The following is a 20010-nucleotide window of genomic DNA, read 5'->3' on the forward strand; positions in this document are numbered from 1 at the left end:
TTATGGTTTATGGTTTGCGACGCACTAACCAAATAAGGAAAAGAAAACAAAACAACTCTGCATCTTAGGCAGTGGGTTAGTGGGGTAGCAAATGCTCCTGCAATCCCTAAGGTGCTAAGAGACCAGGAAGCCCCCAATTTCTTTAATCTTATACAAGTACATCCAGCACGCAGAATCTCGAAAACACAAGGAAGACAGGGAAGCCAAGGGTAAAGGAATACTTCATAATTCTCGCTCTGAAGCTTGCACAAGCTCGGAATTAACTTAGTTAGACGGCCCTACCGGAAGCTCATAGTTATTGTTAAGTTTAACAGCTCCATTGCTGCTTTTATTGCAGAAAGAACAAAAAAATATTTTTCACACAGCCGTTGTCAAAGCAAAGTGCAAGCAGACTAGTCTATTTTAAAATGATTGGAAAAGAGTGTTGTTCCGCGGGAAGTTTCGCATAACTAACAACCAAGAACAGTTTTAATTTAAGTGAAGTATCTGCCGCGGGGGGGATATTACTTTCCTGGGGAGGCCTTGCTATTTTGCGCTACGCCATTGCTGTACGTGTGTTATGAGAGCCATGGTCAAACCTACCGTTTCTATTAGACTAGCTCACGAGTTGTCGGTGGGTGGTATTGTCTAGCTACTTTCTCTTCAGTGAATCACTTCAAAATTAGAGATACTAATATAAACAGCCCCAGAGTAACTTTGTACGAAGTTTCGCAAATAACACGAACGATATGCCTTAATTTCTTTTAAATATTTTCTTTAATTTGATCACTTTAGAAATTCGCCTGAACTCTGCATAACAATATCCTCAGGATGTTGCAGCTACTACTTTACCCTGTAGCAAATCATTTTATCTGATAACACCAGCCCATCAAATGGTGATGTACTATAACTGTAATTTTAAATAGATAGAGCACTACATTATGAAATATTTAAACCTACATTACACGTCAAAGAAAATACAATTAAATTATTATTGATTTCAAGTTATGAACATGTTTATTAAATATAAAAAGGAAACAACGAAAACACAATGTAAAGTGCACATTTGTTTATTTGTCACTTATTGAAATATTTGAAATAATTAGGATTTAAGTGAAATTGAGTGTCATTTGAATTTATTATTTACACTCTGTGTCTATGGAAGAGCAACTATTTATGTTTGTGCGGTGTGACTAAAACAACTAACACATGTATGCGCATATATTCTGAATTGCCCAGAGTATAAATATTTATACTGGTAAGATGTAATTTCGTAGTATTTCATACTGCTAAGTTAAACTGTTTTTTGACAAAGCAAATAAAATAGTATTTTTTGCAAAATGTTCTTTCTTAAATAAATATGATACATGATTTCTACTTATGTTTAACTAATTTCTGAGACTTTTGAGAAATTTAGTAATTTTGACGTTGGCGTCACCTAGTTGCTTTATGTATAAGTCTGTAATAAAATTGAGGTAGTGTTAGGGAAAATCGAGATATCAAACAAAGATTTAAAAACAATTAGCAGTATCTTTATGACTATTTTCTGCTAGAAGGATTTTTTTAGAAGATTTTTTGTCAACAGGTGAGGTAGCTGTCCGAAAAAAATGTTATTAATTAAATGTTTTTTTGTGATATTCGGAGCTGCTTTTTACCCGCCATCTTTAATAATAATAGACTGGCGCTCGGACTTTGTAAGTAAACTAAAATGTAAAACTGTCGGCGGGTGTAGTTATAACACACGAAATACAGCTGGTATTAACATCATATAGTGTATTTTATACATAAGATGAATCTTTATTGATACTAGAATATTAATGGCAGACTTTTCCAAGTTTTTTTGTATCGAAAGTCGCGTACTATATTCTCGTTCATGAAGTAAACTAATCTAAGGTTTATGTCTATTGGTAATTATTTTAATAATTGTTATAATTTACAGAAGCCTAGGATTGAGTAGTAAGTAGTTCAATAAAAAATAGTTAACATATTTTATAAAATTAATAGTAACATTTCAAAGTTTATTGAAAGGTAATAATTTATTAATATAATAGTATAAACTATTCGAGTTATAAATTTATATTCATATTATTACATTTTGTTATATTAAGACAGTGATTCGAGTACTCATACAAGTAAACTCAAAGTACGATTTAAACTTTACTGTCTGAAGTTTTATTAGTATTATTATTGAGGTTGCATATCAAAATACAATTAGTACTTCTTATAGTATCAGTAATGCTGATTGTATTATACTTATTATTACTAATACTAGTCTCGGGTAAGGAAGCACATTATGCTGATGTAATAATAGGTAAGTAAATAAATATTTATATGCAAAAGGGTGGATCTTGCATTGTACTCATGGGCAGTTTCCACCAATGAAGTTCTTTTGATGAATAAACACTAGTTAAAGGCTGCTCTATCCTCGCTGCTGAAGAAAATATTTCCCAGATTCCCACACAGTATTATCACCTTCCTGGTTTTATGACATTCCAAACATTTACAAAGACTAAATTCCTTATTGTCAACAGAGTGAAAAGATATTAAACCAAACTAAGAAGATATATTAGTATCTTTCAACATAAAATCTTTGTTTTGCTCAGCATCAGTACAACAAATTTTACACTGTCTAAAGGAAAACTAGCAAACAATCATTTAATAGTACACCTTATCAGCCTTGCAGAATGTTGTTTGAACAATAATTATTTAATATAGAAAAGTCAGTTTTACAAACAAAATAATTAATTAGTGATGGTATCTCCCTACCCCCCATTTAGTGACCTCTAGATGTACATTCTAGAAGAATTGTTTGGAAACAAGTTCATACACACAAAGAAACTAGAAATTTGGTTAAAGAATATAGACAATATCTTCAGTAAATGATAACATTGGAAAGGTAGGCTACTAATTTTGTTGAATTCTTAATGATCCAATGTCATTATTTTCACATATGAAATAAAATCAAACAGTTTTTTTTTCCTTTTAAGATGTGAATATAAAATGATAAAGCTATGACCAGTATATAAAGGGAATTGTATTCTGTCACACAAGACCTATCACGGAAAATATTCTTCACCTATGTAAATCATGCTACACAAATTGAACCACCTAAAGAACATAGTACTATCTAGAGGTTTTAACCCTAATATTGTATCTAGGGCTTGTATCAAACTTTAAAACAGTGAACATAAAATTAACATCTTACTACATGACCTGAAAGAATCCTTTTTAAAAGAACAAAAATAGGGCATAATACTGAATTTCATGTGAATGTGAAAAGAAAGGTAGGACAGATGTTGTCTCTTGAAAACAAGATACAAAGAAAATTGCTATGAGGTCATGTGCACAGAGATGATTTCCAGTTATTTGTCTTAACATGTGAATATTAAAAAGATACCAAAATACTTTGGTACAATATTCTTCTCCTACATTAACCCAGAAACTGAAAAAGAAAGGTACCATGTAGAAGATATAGAAATCATCAGAGCAAATTACCTCTCTTTAAATTGTGATAAAGGTCCCAGCAGTATCAGCTGTATTTGGCAAGATCTGTTCATCATTCACTTGACCTACATCCTGTTGCAAACTGACAACATTTCCATCAAATTTAATTTCTATTATCTTTGTAATGGTATATAAACATTTGATTTCTTAGTACTGATCTTAGTTCTTTCAGATTATATTATGTTCTACCATCAATAAAACTTTTCCTCATGCTTACATATCATTGTTTACCTATCTATTATTAATACTAGCCTTGTAGTTAAATACAAAATTGTGTTACATGGTTGTGTTACTATTGTTACAACTAATGCTACTGATATTTTAGGATGTATTTAGACATACTTATTACAAATAAAAAGTAACTATTAGGATTCTTTAGAATATTGTGCACAGTTTTACAGTTTTAGTCTTTTTATCTAGCATTCTAAGTAAGGACACTGACTTATTGAAATTCTTATAAGGGATGCTAGAAATAGAATGATTGTGGAGATGGGTGGTGATAAAAGATCATTTAAGATATCTTGGTCTATTTTCTCTGGAGAAATAATGGGCAAGAGGTGCTGTTATTAAATGGATTGAGGCTTCTTGATTTATTATGCTAAAAATGTTAAGATGCACACAGTTTTTTGGTTCACTCCACTGTCGTAGATAAAGGAGTGGCAAATAAACAGCTTAAACATTTTGTGGTTTTTATATAATATTTATTTTTTGTTATTCCAAAATGCATATATAAAACTTTAAAAAACTTTCTTTTACATTTTCCATTTGCAATATTTGAGAAGGCTTAGGAAATTATGGTAAGCAGCAAATGAGTACAAAATTTGTAACTAGAAGAGATAGTTGATGTCTTTAGTTAAATTCTGTATTTTAAGCATAACTAAAACTTAAGAACTTTTTCGTAATTAGTAATAATGTATACGCATATGTGATGTGATCAAAATATGACTATTTTACAAAATACTGGTTCACTTGAACACGGCCAAGACTGGTTTTATATTATTGGATAGAGTAGTCAGATGCTGTTTCTAAGGTCAGTAAAAGAAAAATAATTTTTTTGTATATGTAAAATGTTATGAGATTTAAACCATTTAGACTAAAAACTTGTGGTTTTGTGTTTATAATTTGTAGTGATTATAGAATAAAACAAATGCAACTTGTATCTATTTTTTATGGTAGTTATGAGGAGGTTGACCATAATAATTGACGAAATCTATACAAAAATAGGATAGTGAAAACAACAGATAAAATATAAAAGTTTTTTCCTAAAAATGTTTGATAATTATCTAGAGGATATTAAAGGTTATAGAGATTATGTGTGAGGTGCGACAATTTCTGATGCGTAAAAGTATTTTTAATCTTAAAAACAAAGTTATTTTACGTATCTGATAGTTACTATTTGGAAATAAAAAAAAGTTTGCAAGCAAATAAGTAATTAACAAATAGTAAAACCTGATATAAAAGTTAAATACTCTATGCCCGAATGTCTTGTAATTGCAAAATTTTTGATGTGTGTTCATTTTAAATGTTCCATTATAATTTCTGTATAATTACTTTTGGGAATACTGGATGTGTGAAATCCACTTACCCATATTAGAAGGGTTAATAATTATAGTTTATTGCATACCTCCCTTTTAAAATTAGTTAAGTGATAAGATATAATACATGAATACACATTCAAGTGCTATGTATGTTGTAGTAATCACTTATTTTCATTAATAAAATACATACATACATATATATATATATATATATTAAAATATTTTATTTTGCATTATTGCACTGTTGATTCCACCCTAATGTCTTGCCTTCCATATCCAAAATGTAACTTGGGCCTTCCTGAGAAAGGTGTATGCCCCACATTTTGGAAAATTCTGTCATAAGTCATTCAAACAATGTGCTGTTGCTAATTGTAGGAATAGGATTTTTGTTTGTAATTACAGAAGTGTTCAAAATAAGTATGTAAAAAGGATATAATTCTAGTGCTGCATATTTTTTTGATATATACTGTTATCTTTCATATAGGGTACTGATAACATTTTGTGTCTGTGTGTATGTGGGAAAGGTATTCAGTAATTCAGAACCACAAACAAGCATCTATATGCTAGTTTATTTAGAGATTAAACAATGCATAATACTTTGAATGGGTCACTATTATTTTATTGTATATTTGGCCTGAGGAAGTGGCAAAAAACACATGCAATTTACCACTTTATTTAAATTTTTAATTCTCTTTTTGTGTGGTTGTGAAAGCCTTATCCTTCTGTTCTTTGCACTTTTTCACATTTTAATTGCAGGAATGGAGATCTGGGCATAAATTACAATTCCCACTAAATAGTCTCTCTTCTTCATAGAGTATCTGAAAAAGTCTTGAGACTGTTTTGTATAGAAAAGGCTCTTTCACGTTATTTTGAATATTTTGATATTCAGTAATTCAGAACCACAAACAAGCATCTATATGCTAGTTTATTTAGAGATTAAACAATGCGTAATACTTTGAATGGAGATCTGGGCATAAATTACAATTCCCACTAAATAGTCTCTCTTCTTCATAGAGCATCTGAAAAAGTCTTGAGACTGTTTTGTATAGAAAAGGCTCTTTCACGTTCAGTACACAAAATCATGGAGCTATTTGACTCAACTTTGATATATTAAGAAATTGATCATGATGCAGCTGAATAACTTTCTAACGTGATGTTCAGTTTCAAGTTTTTATGTTCATTTGAACCTAGGCCATTCATTTTGTACCAAATCATTTTTGTGAAACAAGAGCATTGCTAGTTTCAGTGTTTTCTCTATTATCATTTGAAAGTTTGGTGAGTTTATTGGTTACATGAAAATCTGTAAGAATAGTAATAGCCCTATGTGCTTGATATTTATCAAAGATAGGCCTCAAGTATTTTTTTTGTGTAGAGAAATCTGTAGATGAAATATTCTGTTGAAAAATACTTTTGATGTTCATTTAGGAGGTTCTAGAGATAATGTAAATAAAATATGAAAACTTTCATTACTTCTCCACTATAATATTAGTCCATTATGCAAGCAACACTGTTAACTGTGGTAATAATTACTTCTCCAGTACAAACTTGGCCCATTATGCAAACAACATTGCTAATAATGGATAAGATTTGCAAGCTTTTAAACTTGCAACTCAGTAGAGATTGTAAAACCAGTCTGAAACAGGAAGATTACTAAGAAATAAACAGAATGAGAAAAAGAATTAAGTTTGCAAACTATTGAAAACATCAATAGTTGACATTACTGTAAAAAATGATCGAGTTCTAACATTCCCATCGATGAATTTATATTGAGGTGTACATAATCAAAATCTATTGATAATTTGTTGTATCAATACACTTCTCGTTTGGTTTGGTTTCATTTTAAGCACAGTATAAGCATCTATGTGGAAAATACATTTTACAGTGTTCAACAGTAGGCACACTAATATTGTAGCATATAATTGATAAAACGTGCATCTGATGCATGTAAAGTAAAAAATGATGCATATTTTACTATCTGGACCACTGATTTTGTTATATAGGTTGCAGGTTAATCTAATTTGTGGTATTTTGTGTTCAGCCTTCCAATCTGTACCATAAGAAAGATGATGAAGTGTTAGGGGTTCAAGGAGGACTCGATGAATAACATCTGGAATGAAATGGTTGTCAAAATATGTAATATATATATAGTGTGTGTGTGTGTGTAATATTTAATGGTGAGAAAGTTAGGGAAAGGAGGAACATATTTTGATTGGACAAAATTCATTTTCAGCTCAGAATGTTTTATATTTCTGATAAAGTGATTGGTCTTTTGAATGGGCTGCCTTCAGATGTAGTGTATGAGGAGAATTTACACAGAAAGGCTTGATAAAAGTTTAAATGATTAAGGCCAGATTTGAATTTCTTTATTTTTTAAATTTGGATAGAATAACCCTGGAGGAGTAACAGGATTCTTGTTTCCTTTTAACATTATATTGCAATAAGCTATAATTTCAGTGTTTTAATGTAGATGTTAGCTATAGGGCATATGATGTTAAGATCAATTATCTTTGGAGTAATACTTCAGGATTTCCGTGTTTATGTCCTCAGCAATGTATGGTATTAAAGTTGTACTCCTAATGTTTTTCTAACCAATTTGATATGTGGCCTTCTACATTCCAAAAGTTCAAAAAATACTTGAGTGCTATGTGATCTGGCTGGAGTGTTAGAGTTCATACTTAACTTTTTTTTAGGGAACTATACATGTCTCCGAAATGTGCATTTTTAGAGGCTAGTCCTGTACCTCATTGTAAAATGTACTCTTATAAGTGCAGGTTTTGAGAAATATTACTGAATTAAATAGTTGTTGTTACATTAAATAGCAATGAAACTAAAGGTATAAACACATCTCAATTTTATTTTGTTGTGAACTCGTACTTCATGAAGAAACAAGTCAAACCATTCCATCTCTTTCAGACTACTTAAATTATTTTTATTTCACATATGATTTTAACCTACTGTTATATTTTAGAGAGAATTTTTATCTCCTTTAAAGTAGTATCCTTTATTAAACAAAATGAATAATGAAAAACAATTTTTGTATCACCATCAATGTAACCTATTCTTGTTCCCATATATCCCATTACTATCTAGCTGACACATTTATCAACAAAATTTCAAATATTTTTGATTGAGAGATGAAAAGATCATGCAGTTAGCAAGTTAACAAAGGAAGTGTGAATTGGTAAAAGTACTGTACAAGTATTTTCTTGGCAGGTTAGGTATATTGTCACCTAAGCAGAAACATGCTTGAGGTGATGAAAGCTAACACCTACTACAAAAGGCTCAACAGATTCATTGCTATAGAAATGTTGGTTCATGACTTTGATGCAGGAAATTATTTGCAAAATCTGCAATTGAAGTTCACAAACAGTTCTTTCATATGCTGAAACAGATGTTAGTTCTCGAACTTGAATTCATAATAAACAGAATCCTCAAATTAGCAAAATATGGAAAATGTGCAAATAACTATGAAATGACTTAGGTGATGATGAGTGAAACTTAAGTGTCCTTTTCTAATCAAAATAAGTAATGAAAGAATTTCTTTTTTTTTCACCTACATTTTGTAGATATTGCCCTATTGTTGTTGCAAAAGGACTCTGTACTTATGAATAAGAATCTACTTTGACAAACCAGTGTTGCCAAAAGATATTCAGAGTCATGGATAATATTGCAAAAGTCATCCATGATTGCACAAAAATCATCTGAACTTTAAAATTTTTCTTAAATGAAGAAAGCCAAATTTTGAAGATCTGAAAAAGAATATAATGAAGAAAAACAGTGGGACTGAGTGTGCTGAAAGTATGCTACACATATCATTAGACTTGAAGTAGCATAAGAATAAAAAAAATACAATTCTCTGAGTGCATAGGTGAAAAGACAAGTATTATCAGATGGTATTTGATGTATTATTCACTTGCATATACAGACAAGTTATTCCTTTGTTGAATTATACTTTCTTCAGTTGGCTACATAATTCAAACAGAATGTTGTGATGTATTAGAAATCAATTTTAAATCTGTATTTCTATTTCCAAAATAAAATCAAAATTTAATCCCTTTTTTGGGATTTTTGATGAATAAAACTTTATTATAGGAATGGGTTTGTACTTCCACAGCTTATTTGAGTTAATCTTCAATATGCAATCTGAGTTTCAGCATTTGTAACTGAATTCAAAAAATTGTTGTGAACTGTAATTTCATTACTGTGTAATCACACTTCTCACAGGATAAAGCTCCACATTATTTCATCAAAACACTAAAAAATATTAATTTTTTGTAGACATGGTAGTTGTTCAACTACATTCTTTACAAATGAAACAAATAGAAATTGTAGTTTCTGATTGCTCATGGTTACCTTTCAGACTTGAAAGCTTTCAAACTAGAATACCTCTCAAGGAATTTTACTTTTATTTTTGCCATGGACCCCCAATGGATCAACAAGCAGGATGGTTCATAACCTTTGCTAAGTCTGTCAGCTGTCGTGGCTAAAGTACTCTTCACTTGACTGCACTATCCTTAAGGATCCACACTGTTGAGTAGCAAGTAGTGAGTACACGTATATATATGTGTGTATGTATTTATATACACTGTGTACTATGTCTTACAGCAGTACAGCTAGCACTCTTGTCTTTGAATTAAACATTCCTTGTACGAGCATTCATAATGGGTTTTGATAGCACGTGATTGATAAGTGTTCATAAATTTGAACACTTATTCATAGATTACCATAAGTGCTATTTAGTTAAGAAATGCTTAGCTTAATTTATGTGAAGTCAAACTTTTAATGACTCTTTCAATTTTAAGGGGCCAGGCAGACTACATAGAAGTCACTTTTTACAGGCCTGCTAGCTAATTTTAAGCCCTAAGTGTAAACTTCTGTTGATATAGGTAATGCTGGAAATGACTTGGGGCCTTAACAGTACTTAGTTACTCTTTCAACTTTTTCACTACCTACTCCTGCAGTATTGCCTTGCCATAGTTGGTAATGACACATCTTATTCCATTTTATACTTGTAATAGCTCAGCTTTGAAATTAGTGGTTCTTTAATAATTGGTTTTGTTAATCCAGAAATGGTGGTTAATTCTGTTTTCAGTTTATTGAATACTTTCTCACAATTAGCAGCCCTACAAAACATAATGGGTTTTTTAAGTAATTTGTATAGAGGATGAGCTATGATAGAGAATGCTTGTATAAACCAGTGATAGTAAGACCCACAGTCCAATAATTCTTATCTCATGCAAGTTGCTAGATATTGGTCAGTTCTTGACATGTTTTTAATCTTAGATGAGTCTGAAGATTCTTTCTACTGTTTGTGTTACAGAAAACTTGCCTGTTGATGGTACAGTTTGTACTTAGTGAGTTTAACTTAAGATTTTCTCTCCTTAACTGATCCAGAACTTTTCTTAGTCCATCACAAAGATTATGTACCTGCTTCTTGGATCTTCAGTCAAGTTGGGAGGGCAGTTGCCCACTGCACTCACAGATTGGGACTGAGGTTCCATTATTAAACAGATTATTGGCTTCTCCTCACTTCTCAGGAGGACTTTTCTCGCACTTATATTTTGTGTGAGAGAATGCTCAGATGTTCTATCTTTTCAAGCTATCCAAGTCTTTTTCTTTCTCCCACCCAATATTTAGTACATCTGGGCATGTTTTTGAATTCCCACCTCTGTAATGCATGGCTGAATAAATCAAAATGAAGTTTTTGTTAAATTTTTCAAGAAAATCTATGACATGAACTGGGAAGCCATAGGTGAGTTGACATGGAATGACTTCCTATGTGCAATTTAATATCTTATCACCAATATTTGTACTTCTTATTTACAGTCTGTGCATGAGGGTTTTTCACTTTGGAGGATTCTGGCTTCCCTAAACCATCTTTACTTTAGGCTGTGCACATGTACATCCAATGAAACCTCTCTTAGAATCTGTTGTCTTTAATTGTAAGACTTCCATTTTTTTTTTTTTTGAGGAGATGTTTTGAGGACTTAACTATGCTAACACCATGGTGGACATTCCATTGTTGTTCCAACTGGATTTCCATCTCTTCATGGATGCTGGGATATGTCTCTGTTGAACATGCCTTTTTATCCTATTCCTGTTATGCTTCATCTCTGTCCATCTATCAGTAGAAGTGGTCCATCTGCTACTCCATTCCTCTTGGCTGTCTTAATAAGGTTCATCTTTCAGCTTTTTTCACTTTTTTGTTCAAGCTTAGATTGTGCTGTTGGTGGTTATCAGGTAGTTTTATTAACTACATTTTACCTTTCCTGTTATCCCCAGGGTTTTTTTTTTCCTTCATGTGTCCTCTCCACATTGTTGAAATACTTCAATTTTTCTCTGGTTTTGTTTTGTACCATTAATAAATTTATTGTCTAAATTATTATTATTCATTGTTTGTATATTACTTGTGTGTTTCCATAATATTTTGATAACTGTAGATTTAGTGCATCAGTAGTTATAATTTTTAGAAATTGGCTGAAAACTGTTTAGTTATAATTATTATTTTGATCTTGATTAAATTTCTAAGTACATTACTGATAGGATTCTTAGTTTTGAAAGCTGATTTTCAGAGAGGTAAATAGCTATTTAAAAAGGTGGAAATAATTTATACTATTTTCAAAATTGCTTATGAATTCTAAAATAATATAAATTGGTTAAATATGATGAAATGCATTATTCTTGGAATTTTATAATTGAACAATAGACCAATTCTAAATTTATTAAAAGTGATATGAAATGTGTTTGTTAAAATATCATTTGAAACAATACTGGTGAAGTATATTGGTGAAAATAAAAGCCATTGTTAAAAATTTGATAGAGTTGAATAATGTATTAGTTAAATTAGGGTTTTAATATATTTGAGTTAAAATTTTTATGTATAAAAACAGATGGTTGTGTATCATAAGCTTTATATAATTATTGTGCAACATTGAAAGCTTAAAAAATACATAGTCAACTGTGTGATTTTGCTTTTTACTAACATCACAACTTGTTTCTTATTTATAGGTATGTCAGAAAGTGTTTGTTCAGTTATTGAAAATCAAGAATTTCATTTAGAAGAACCTTTAGGTGAGTACTTCATTTTATTATTAAAATATTGGATGTACTATATTTTTTAATGTTAGAGTTAATAAGGCAAAGAATTGATATCCATGCTGATGAATTTTGAGTACATTTTATAGTGGAACCATTAATGATGGCATGTTTCTAGTAAAACTTTGACATGAAATTTGCTAATGTTATAGTTTATAGAGATTTTGCTGATGCTTGATACATTTCAGATTAATAGGTATGATAAGACACCACAGTAAAATTCAAAATGATTTTGAAATGACAGTCTTTGATGGTTTGATATGAAGTTTTTTAATAGTAGATTGCTCATAATTTCTGGTAACAACTTTTATGTTCAGCCACCTAATTCCTAGCCATACTGTGGTCTGTTATTACTTAGAATAACACATTTGCTGCTGGTAAGCCACATTTGTTACTGCTGAAGTGCCCAAACGTAAGTAATAATTTGAAACAATCACGTGACATAACAGTTGAGATAAGCAGAGTGGTCAGAGTAGGATCATTTGTCCAGTAATCTTCTACCAATAGTTTTTTCATGATAATCATGAAAGAAGAATGCCAAGAAATTTTCTTATTTGAGGTTCATCAGTTGCAGGTTACTGGCACATTCTGGTTTTAGGCTTTAGATGGTTCAGTTCTAAGAAGTGTTTGACAATTTATTCATTTCAGCAACAATCAAAATTCACAACATTATCCATCACAACCAATTTGAAAATGTTGACTGGAATGGCAGCCAACAGCAAACCTGCAAACACTTGAGGCAGTGTAGTAAAAGAAATGCCACTTGGTCTAATGTATGTAGCCTGAACAGTATGCAATTCACAATTTGTGTAACCCTGTCATTTTGTAGCTATAATGGTAACTGAAAAAAAAACTGCAGAAATCTTGAGTCATGTGACTTTAGTAAAAAAAACAAACCAAAACAGAACATGTGTTCATTGTACAGTGTTAAATACTATTTCTTTCTATGCCCATACATAGTTAAACTTTTTTGCTGATTGATGTGTTAAAAGCCCTTAATCTCTTGTTCCAATTTGGTTAATCCTTTCAGGATGGGAGGATGTTATTACTATCTGCTCAACTAGGGCAGTACAGTTGTCCGACAAAAATATAGTAAAAATGAAGTTATTTTAAATACATCTTTCTAATAAAAATGTTATTTACCTGTAGTAATTATTTGTACTAAAACTGTGAATAGTTTAAATTATAGATGTAAAAACTGCTCGTATGGATAGAGAAAGCACTATATAGAGGAGCGAAGTATGTTTCGACCTTCTTCAATCATTGTCAGGTTCACAAGAAAAGAAAGGGTTACTGACCAATAGCTGACCACATGTTTGAAGGTGGTTGTGTAATTGAGTGCAGGAATGTAGAGGGCATGCTTAGATGTTGGATATATTTATTAATATAGGTATAAAGGTGTTCCTTTGTATTGGTTTATTTTGGGCTTGAGTTATTGTATAAGTAAGGCTTCCTTAATTTTGCGTTTGTTTATGTTTGTTCTTTTATTTAGTATTTGGGTGTTTTCTATGGTTATGCTGTAGTTATTTGATTTGCAGTGTTCAAAAACATGTGAAGGTGACTTTTTATGTTCTTTGAATCTGGTTTCCATTTTGCTACTTGTTTCTCCAATATAAAGTCATGGCAGTTATCATATATGGGTAATTTTTTGTTTTATTTTTCTTTCTTTCTTCTCCATTTATTATTTATCTTGAAGTAAATCAACAGTGCCCTTGAGGCATATTACAGTGTCCTTGGAAGATGCGCATCCCCTGCAGCAAAAGTTTCGTTAATTGTGTATTGTACGCCTTGGAATGGACACCAAGTATGATGTGCATCTTAGTAACATTTTTAAACCTTTTATTTATGCATTTTAAACATCACTGAAACACAATAGTAAGGCTTAAATATAGTTTAAATTGTAACTCTAACTGTAACATATTTAAGTAAGAAACAACTGTTATAGTTGATCAGGCAGCCAACAACTGAATGCCAATTTCTAATTAACCATTGTTAGATTATAGTTTAAATGAGCTCTTTTTAATGATTATACATGTATGTGTGTAACAACTACATTTAGGCTATTAAGCGCAAACAAATTTGTTGAAGGTAGACATGAAACCTGTCAAAGTTTGAAAAAATATATTACATATTTTAACTGTATTTATTCAGAGAGCTTTGAAATGTGCTCTCCTTTGGATTAGTGTAATTCCACTGGTAAGAAACAGAGTGGATACATCACTTGATCAGAAATAGGGTAGGAGTGTCTGCTTGGAAGAATAGTACAAGCTGCTCCATCACTAAGGGCTGGACTATTCTCAGTGGTAATGATAAGCATTATGGGTAATGAATTCTCTTCATTGTGCAGGTCTGGAATTATTCATCTTTGAATCTGCTTATTCTTGTATTTCATGTAAAATATTCCTAAAATAGTCTACAGCTTGATGTATTGCCATAGTTAATTTCTGTGATCTGCTAATTTTCTGGAATATATAAAGTAGGGGAGCAGTCTTCAATTTCCACCAACAGCTACAACACTAGAAATATGCAGGAAGCCCTTTTGAGTGAAAGAGTATTATTTGCTTGAGTTGGATACTATTTCTTTTGCCACGTCCCACCCACCTAGTTGGAGAACAACTCTCCGTGTTTTCCATTTCTTTCATCGTATTCTCAAAAAGAGACTTTTTTTAAAATTTCTTTCTCTACACCAGTCCTTCTGCCATGTTCTCAATGTGAAATTCTAGCTACCTGTTCTGTGGGTAGGTGAGTAGCATGTTCTGAAGTGAACATTTTTTTCTTACCTGAAAATATATTTGAGATACTCTAATATATCAACTGTACACAAAACTACCTGCTCCTTTTCCCACTTCCATTGTATGTGTTTTGTCTCATCAAAAATAAGCTTTTGATACTCTTCCATTGCTTAAGTGGGGTACTGCATAAGGGTGAAGATCTCTCTCACCTGTTATTAGAGGGGTAGAGTCCAATGCTGATTGTATCACAGATTGTGAGAGTTCAATTAATGTGTAGGGGTGAGAGTTTTTTTCAAAGATGTGGCAGATGCTCAAAAGTGTTACAGAACTGGGACAGGGTATTAGCTATCTTTCAATTTTTAGCATTGCAAAGTAAAGGACATCTGAAGAGTTGAACTGGATTGCTAATGGAAGAGAAGGCTAATTCTAGCAGGTAAAAACAGGATGCTATATGAATTGTCACATATTGGAGGTAGTGAGAACAGAGTGTAAATAACTAATCAGATAAAAGTAACATCACACAATTTACTCAAGTGAGTCATGTCTCAATTTGTTATCTAACCTAATAAATATCTAATTTTTTATATCTTGGTAAATTTTGTTACAAGATCTATAACTGAATAATAAATGTACATAAAAAAACAAGAAATTTAAGACTTATCTAAGCAGATAAGCTTAGTTCCACATGAAAATATACTTTAATAAGACTACTTTTCTGGTGCTATGTTGATAGTGTGAAATACGTAATGTGGCTTTGAAATATACATTTTATGGCATAAAATAATATAGCAGGTACTAGAACAGAGTGCTCAAACATTACTGTAGTGTAAGTGGCATTGTAGCTAAACTATAAGTTAAAACAAGTTAACACATTTCATGATTTCCTTGCAAGTGACTGGCTTTGAGTTTTAAAATGAAATAAACAATTGTGAGACTTGTGGTCCACAAACTACTCTCTCTGTTTGATATGAACATCTACAGTAACAATGTGAGGGGGGATTATATGTCATGAAAGGCAGTGATATAGGATAGTATGTCATGTGAGTGTTTGAAAATTTAATGATATCTCAGTAAAGCAAAATGATTGGATGTTCATATTTTATATTCTAGCTTGCCATTTTCTATAGTATGAATTTTTAATTGGTTTGGACACTGAAATCCATAAAAGGGTAGATAGAGAAATTTAAAATTTAGAATTGTGATTGCACATGAGGCACATGACATGAGGGAAGTGAAGATTGAAAATTTATTTAAATATTTTTTTTAAATTGAGAATTAAAACTTGTTAAAACTGTTGATGGAAAGCTTTATGACATATATTGAAAATAATTAAATTTTGTACACAATCCTGTAAAAAGGTTGTGACATATCCAATTTAACACATCCATATCCAGAGTGCTAATTTCAATAGAAAATACTCAGGTGTTCAGGTTTCAATTCTCTATGTTATCTAATGCTTCTCACCTTTTAATTCTTCTGTATTTAGTACATATCAAATAAGAAGCACAATATCAAATTGCTGAGAAATAAAATTGTTACATCCATTAATGAAGCTCCTCCCAACTTATAGTTTCAAATAAATTTATGTCAAATGACCTTAGTTGAAGGGTATGTTTTTATTTAATATAAAGAGTAATTTTCCATCTAATAGAATCTTGTTACAGTTTTTTTTTAGTGGGAAGATCTAGACAATTTGCCTTAGGTGAATCATGTACAATTATAAATGTTTATCTTCAAGCTGCTCATGGAACTTGAACCTGTTTATAACTTAGAAAGTTAGTTAAGTTATAGTAATTAAGGGACACTGTTCTAGTGCTTGACATGTGTTTGTGTTTAAGATGCATGTTTGAAAGCTCCATTAATCTTTATTTGAAGAACAGATTTAGTAAAAAATGTACAGCCTTATGTAGTTATCATTTGTACTTGCAAAGATCATGAGGGTTATATATGTTTTGCTTGTGGTAATTTATTTTACATGTTAATGATATACTTGGAGTTTCTTTTTGCTGTTTGATGGGAGAATTACTGCTCAAGCAGGTATAAACTATAATATTAAAACATAAAATCTAAGAAAACATATCTATGGAGGTTAGCAGTTGAAACTGTGATATTAAGAAAATTATTAATTCAGTGATATGAGTACCTTAAACAAGAAGAATAAAAGTATTGTTGTTTTTAGTTTTAATTTTCATTTTACTATACGATGCTAATTTTGTCATGGTGCTATGGTAGAGAAAAGAACAAAGTATAAAGTTTTACCCAAAATAAATTGCTATTCATTGAAGAGGTTCTAGATATTATACTTTTCTATCTTAAAGTTATTTATATCCATAATATGGAAATCACCTTGCATTCAGACTAGTCAAAGTCTGAGTCACTCTGACTGCATAGTCTTCATAAGTTCACAGACAAAAATATTTTATTAAAGTATCATGTTTTTAAACATAACAGTCTTGTAGCATTTATTAAAAGCTTTCCTGTAATTCATGAAGATACATTTAGTAAATTCAGAATTATGGTAAACATTGCTATGTATAACTGAGGTTGGTCCAGTGAACTGTTGCCAATGACACAGAGTTAAAATGAGTTTAGAGCATCACTATGTTTTTATTCTCTGTGTCTGGTCATGCTCTTTTTGATGATTATGTTTCTTGACAGTTGCTCTGTAGAATTACTTCCATTGCATAAAGCTCTTTTATAAAGCTGTCATGACCAATATATACCATTTCTCCCTGCAAGCTTTTCATGCTTTATATATTGTACGAGGGTAACAGTTTTTATACATCTATTTCAGTTGCCCAACACTGTGTCCAACAACATAACTGGTATGCCTTCATGTGTAATGCCATGAATATGTTTTATTTTTCAGCTACTTGAAATATGAAATGAATAAATGGAAGACATGACTGGAAGGCTTTTCATACTATTAGCTTTATTACCAAGGAAAATTTGTTTTGATTATATTGTATTATATAACCAAGGCCAAATGGATAACCTTTGTCACTGTCCTTTGTGGATTCTCACCTGTTTCAAGAAGTGGCATTTTGTTTACCATGAATTGAGTAAAACATCTGGGTATCTTTCTAAATGATCCTGATGTGTACAAGTTGCCCCATGTTGCTTTGTTTTCCAATGTCCTTAAGTACAAAGGATATGCCAGCCAGAGAATTTCTAAGTACTTTTTGACATGTTACATGTCCTTTGGAAAGCAGCCAAAATGCAAAAAATGCCAAATTGTAATTATGTACAATCTGTTCTATTGTGACTTTATGTCCACTGTAGTTGTCACATGACTTGTTGATTTACATCTTCAAAATAATTTTAACATGATGTACTTAACCTTGTATAGTTGCTTGAAAGAAAGTTGAGAAAACCTTGAGTTTTTAACACCTTGGCTTTCAAGCCTATTTTGCTGGTACTTTCCAGGGTCCCACTACTCATTTTACAGTCACTTTTTTTTAGGAATAGTGTATATGTAGCTATTGCATCCCAGCCAATGAGTGGCCCTTTAAAAAGAAAATAGAGTGAAACCCACTGGTGAGTTATGTGGGTCTTACTGGAAGACTATCATGACCCACTGGTGGATTGTGTGGAAACCAACATGTTAAATAATACATGTTGGAGTTATTATGAAGGAAAAGCAGGTGCCAAAAGGTTAAATTCTTTTTAATTATAATTTTATGGTATAAAAGTGAAATTGGTTTAGGGCCAAATCCATCTATGTTAACACTGTAATGAAACATGAGGTCAAAGTCGAATGTGCCAAATCTTTAAAGAAACAAAATTACAATTCTTCAAATGTAATTTTTAATTTCAATTATGAATATTGTGCATAGAAGTTTGTGGTTTAAATTAAGTTATTTCTGTATTTAACATATTTATCACTCTGTGTTTTTGGGAATTTGTTCTTTCGTCACATTTATCAACCTGTATTAATTAATAGTATCATCTTGCTAGTTTTTTGCTGTGTACTCTTCTGCTTCTGTTCCAAATATACAACTGTGGAGATGTTTACTGACCAGTTCTTTAGGCTTTGTTGAGTGCTATTATATGTCTTGTTAACTGCTGTCCACTTGTGTTCCTGTTTGTGTACAGATTCCCCACTGTAATTATAGAATATCTCTACTGATGGTCAACATTGTTTTGTGTTTCTCTAATTTCCTTCTCATATGTTTTCCTAGAGTACTTTTATAAATTTACTTTTTTTCTTTAGTCTAGTGTAGATTGCTTCCTTTTCTACTGTGTGATATCTATTTTAATGTAATATGAGCCATTATATCTAGCTGGCTTTTATAAATTGGTTATATATGTATTTAACTACACTCTGTGGACAGTCAAGTTTCTATTACCTTTACATTCTCATGTTTGCCACCAATAATTCAGTAATATATACCCCCTGCTACGCTGTGTGTTTCCCGTGGCTTTATTTATACAGTCTGTTAACAAAATGGGTCAAGACTTCCTAATACAGAGGCTGAAGAAGTGTTTACTATTGAGCACTGGTGCTTATGGGGTGTAAAGTGTACACAGTTTGCTTCTTTCTGTTTTATCTTCTAAATCTTATCAATTATTCTGTGGTGGTTCTATATAGAATGTAATGCTATTATTGAGTTGTTAAAACAGCAGTAAATATACTAATAATATACTGTGTTCATTTCATGTTATATTTCTTTTTATGTACTGTCAGTTGCAGATTAACAGAAGGGTACATGATACTGTTGTCCAAGGGCCTCAAGGGAAAGGGTGTGTGTGTGTCAAAATTGTAGGCTAGGATATCGTATATAAAGAGTTCTGTTGAAAAATTAAAAATTATTAAAAGTGAAATGTATTTTTACAAAATATTTTTCTTAAAGTGGATGTGCCATATGAAATTATCTGATATTTATGAATATATACTTTCTTTTGAGCAAGATTTATGTTCTTAAAATATTAATAACAGTCAAAAATGAATGTATAGAGAAATTTAATTATAAACCTACAGACCTGTAGACCATGGTTTATATTTAACCATGAAGTAACTTGTCCTGTACAACAAAAATAATATGTGTAGAGGGGGCATATTATTCCCTGTCCCAAGGCTCTGAAGTGTCTTAATCTGTCAATATATATTTGTATACATATGATTAAAATTTTCACATACATACATTATTTATAATGGTGAT

At 31.2% G+C, this 20010-nt stretch overlaps 1 protein-coding gene across 13 annotated transcripts in view; it reads left to right on the forward strand.

Moving 5' to 3' along the window:
* The first annotated feature begins 1183 nt into the window (after positions 1 to 1183).
* Positions 1184 to 20010, forward strand: part of LOC143253178 (uncharacterized) — an 87303-nt gene continuing 68476 nt past the window's right edge. For 5 of the 13 annotated variants that reach the window (XR_013029429.1, XR_013029428.1, XR_013029431.1 and 2 more), the window contains exons 1-2: positions 1694 to 1886; positions 12030 to 12092. Coding sequence is in view for 8 of the 13 variants with exons in the window: in XM_076506572.1 (XP_076362687.1) it covers positions 1877 to 1886; positions 12030 to 12092 (73 nt within the window). In the remaining 5 variants the exon portion in view is untranslated. Of the gene's footprint in view, positions 1238 to 1428; positions 1565 to 1689; positions 1936 to 9381; positions 9566 to 12029; positions 12093 to 20010 lie in introns of those variants that run through there. The other 8 variants (XM_076506580.1, XM_076506579.1, XR_013029432.1 and 5 more) reach the window with 6 other exon arrangements.

The sequence above is a fragment of the Tachypleus tridentatus genome, chromosome 6, assembly GCF_004210375.1.
Source record: "Tachypleus tridentatus isolate NWPU-2018 chromosome 6, ASM421037v1, whole genome shotgun sequence".
Taxonomy (NCBI): Eukaryota; Metazoa; Arthropoda; class Merostomata; order Xiphosura; family Limulidae; genus Tachypleus; species Tachypleus tridentatus.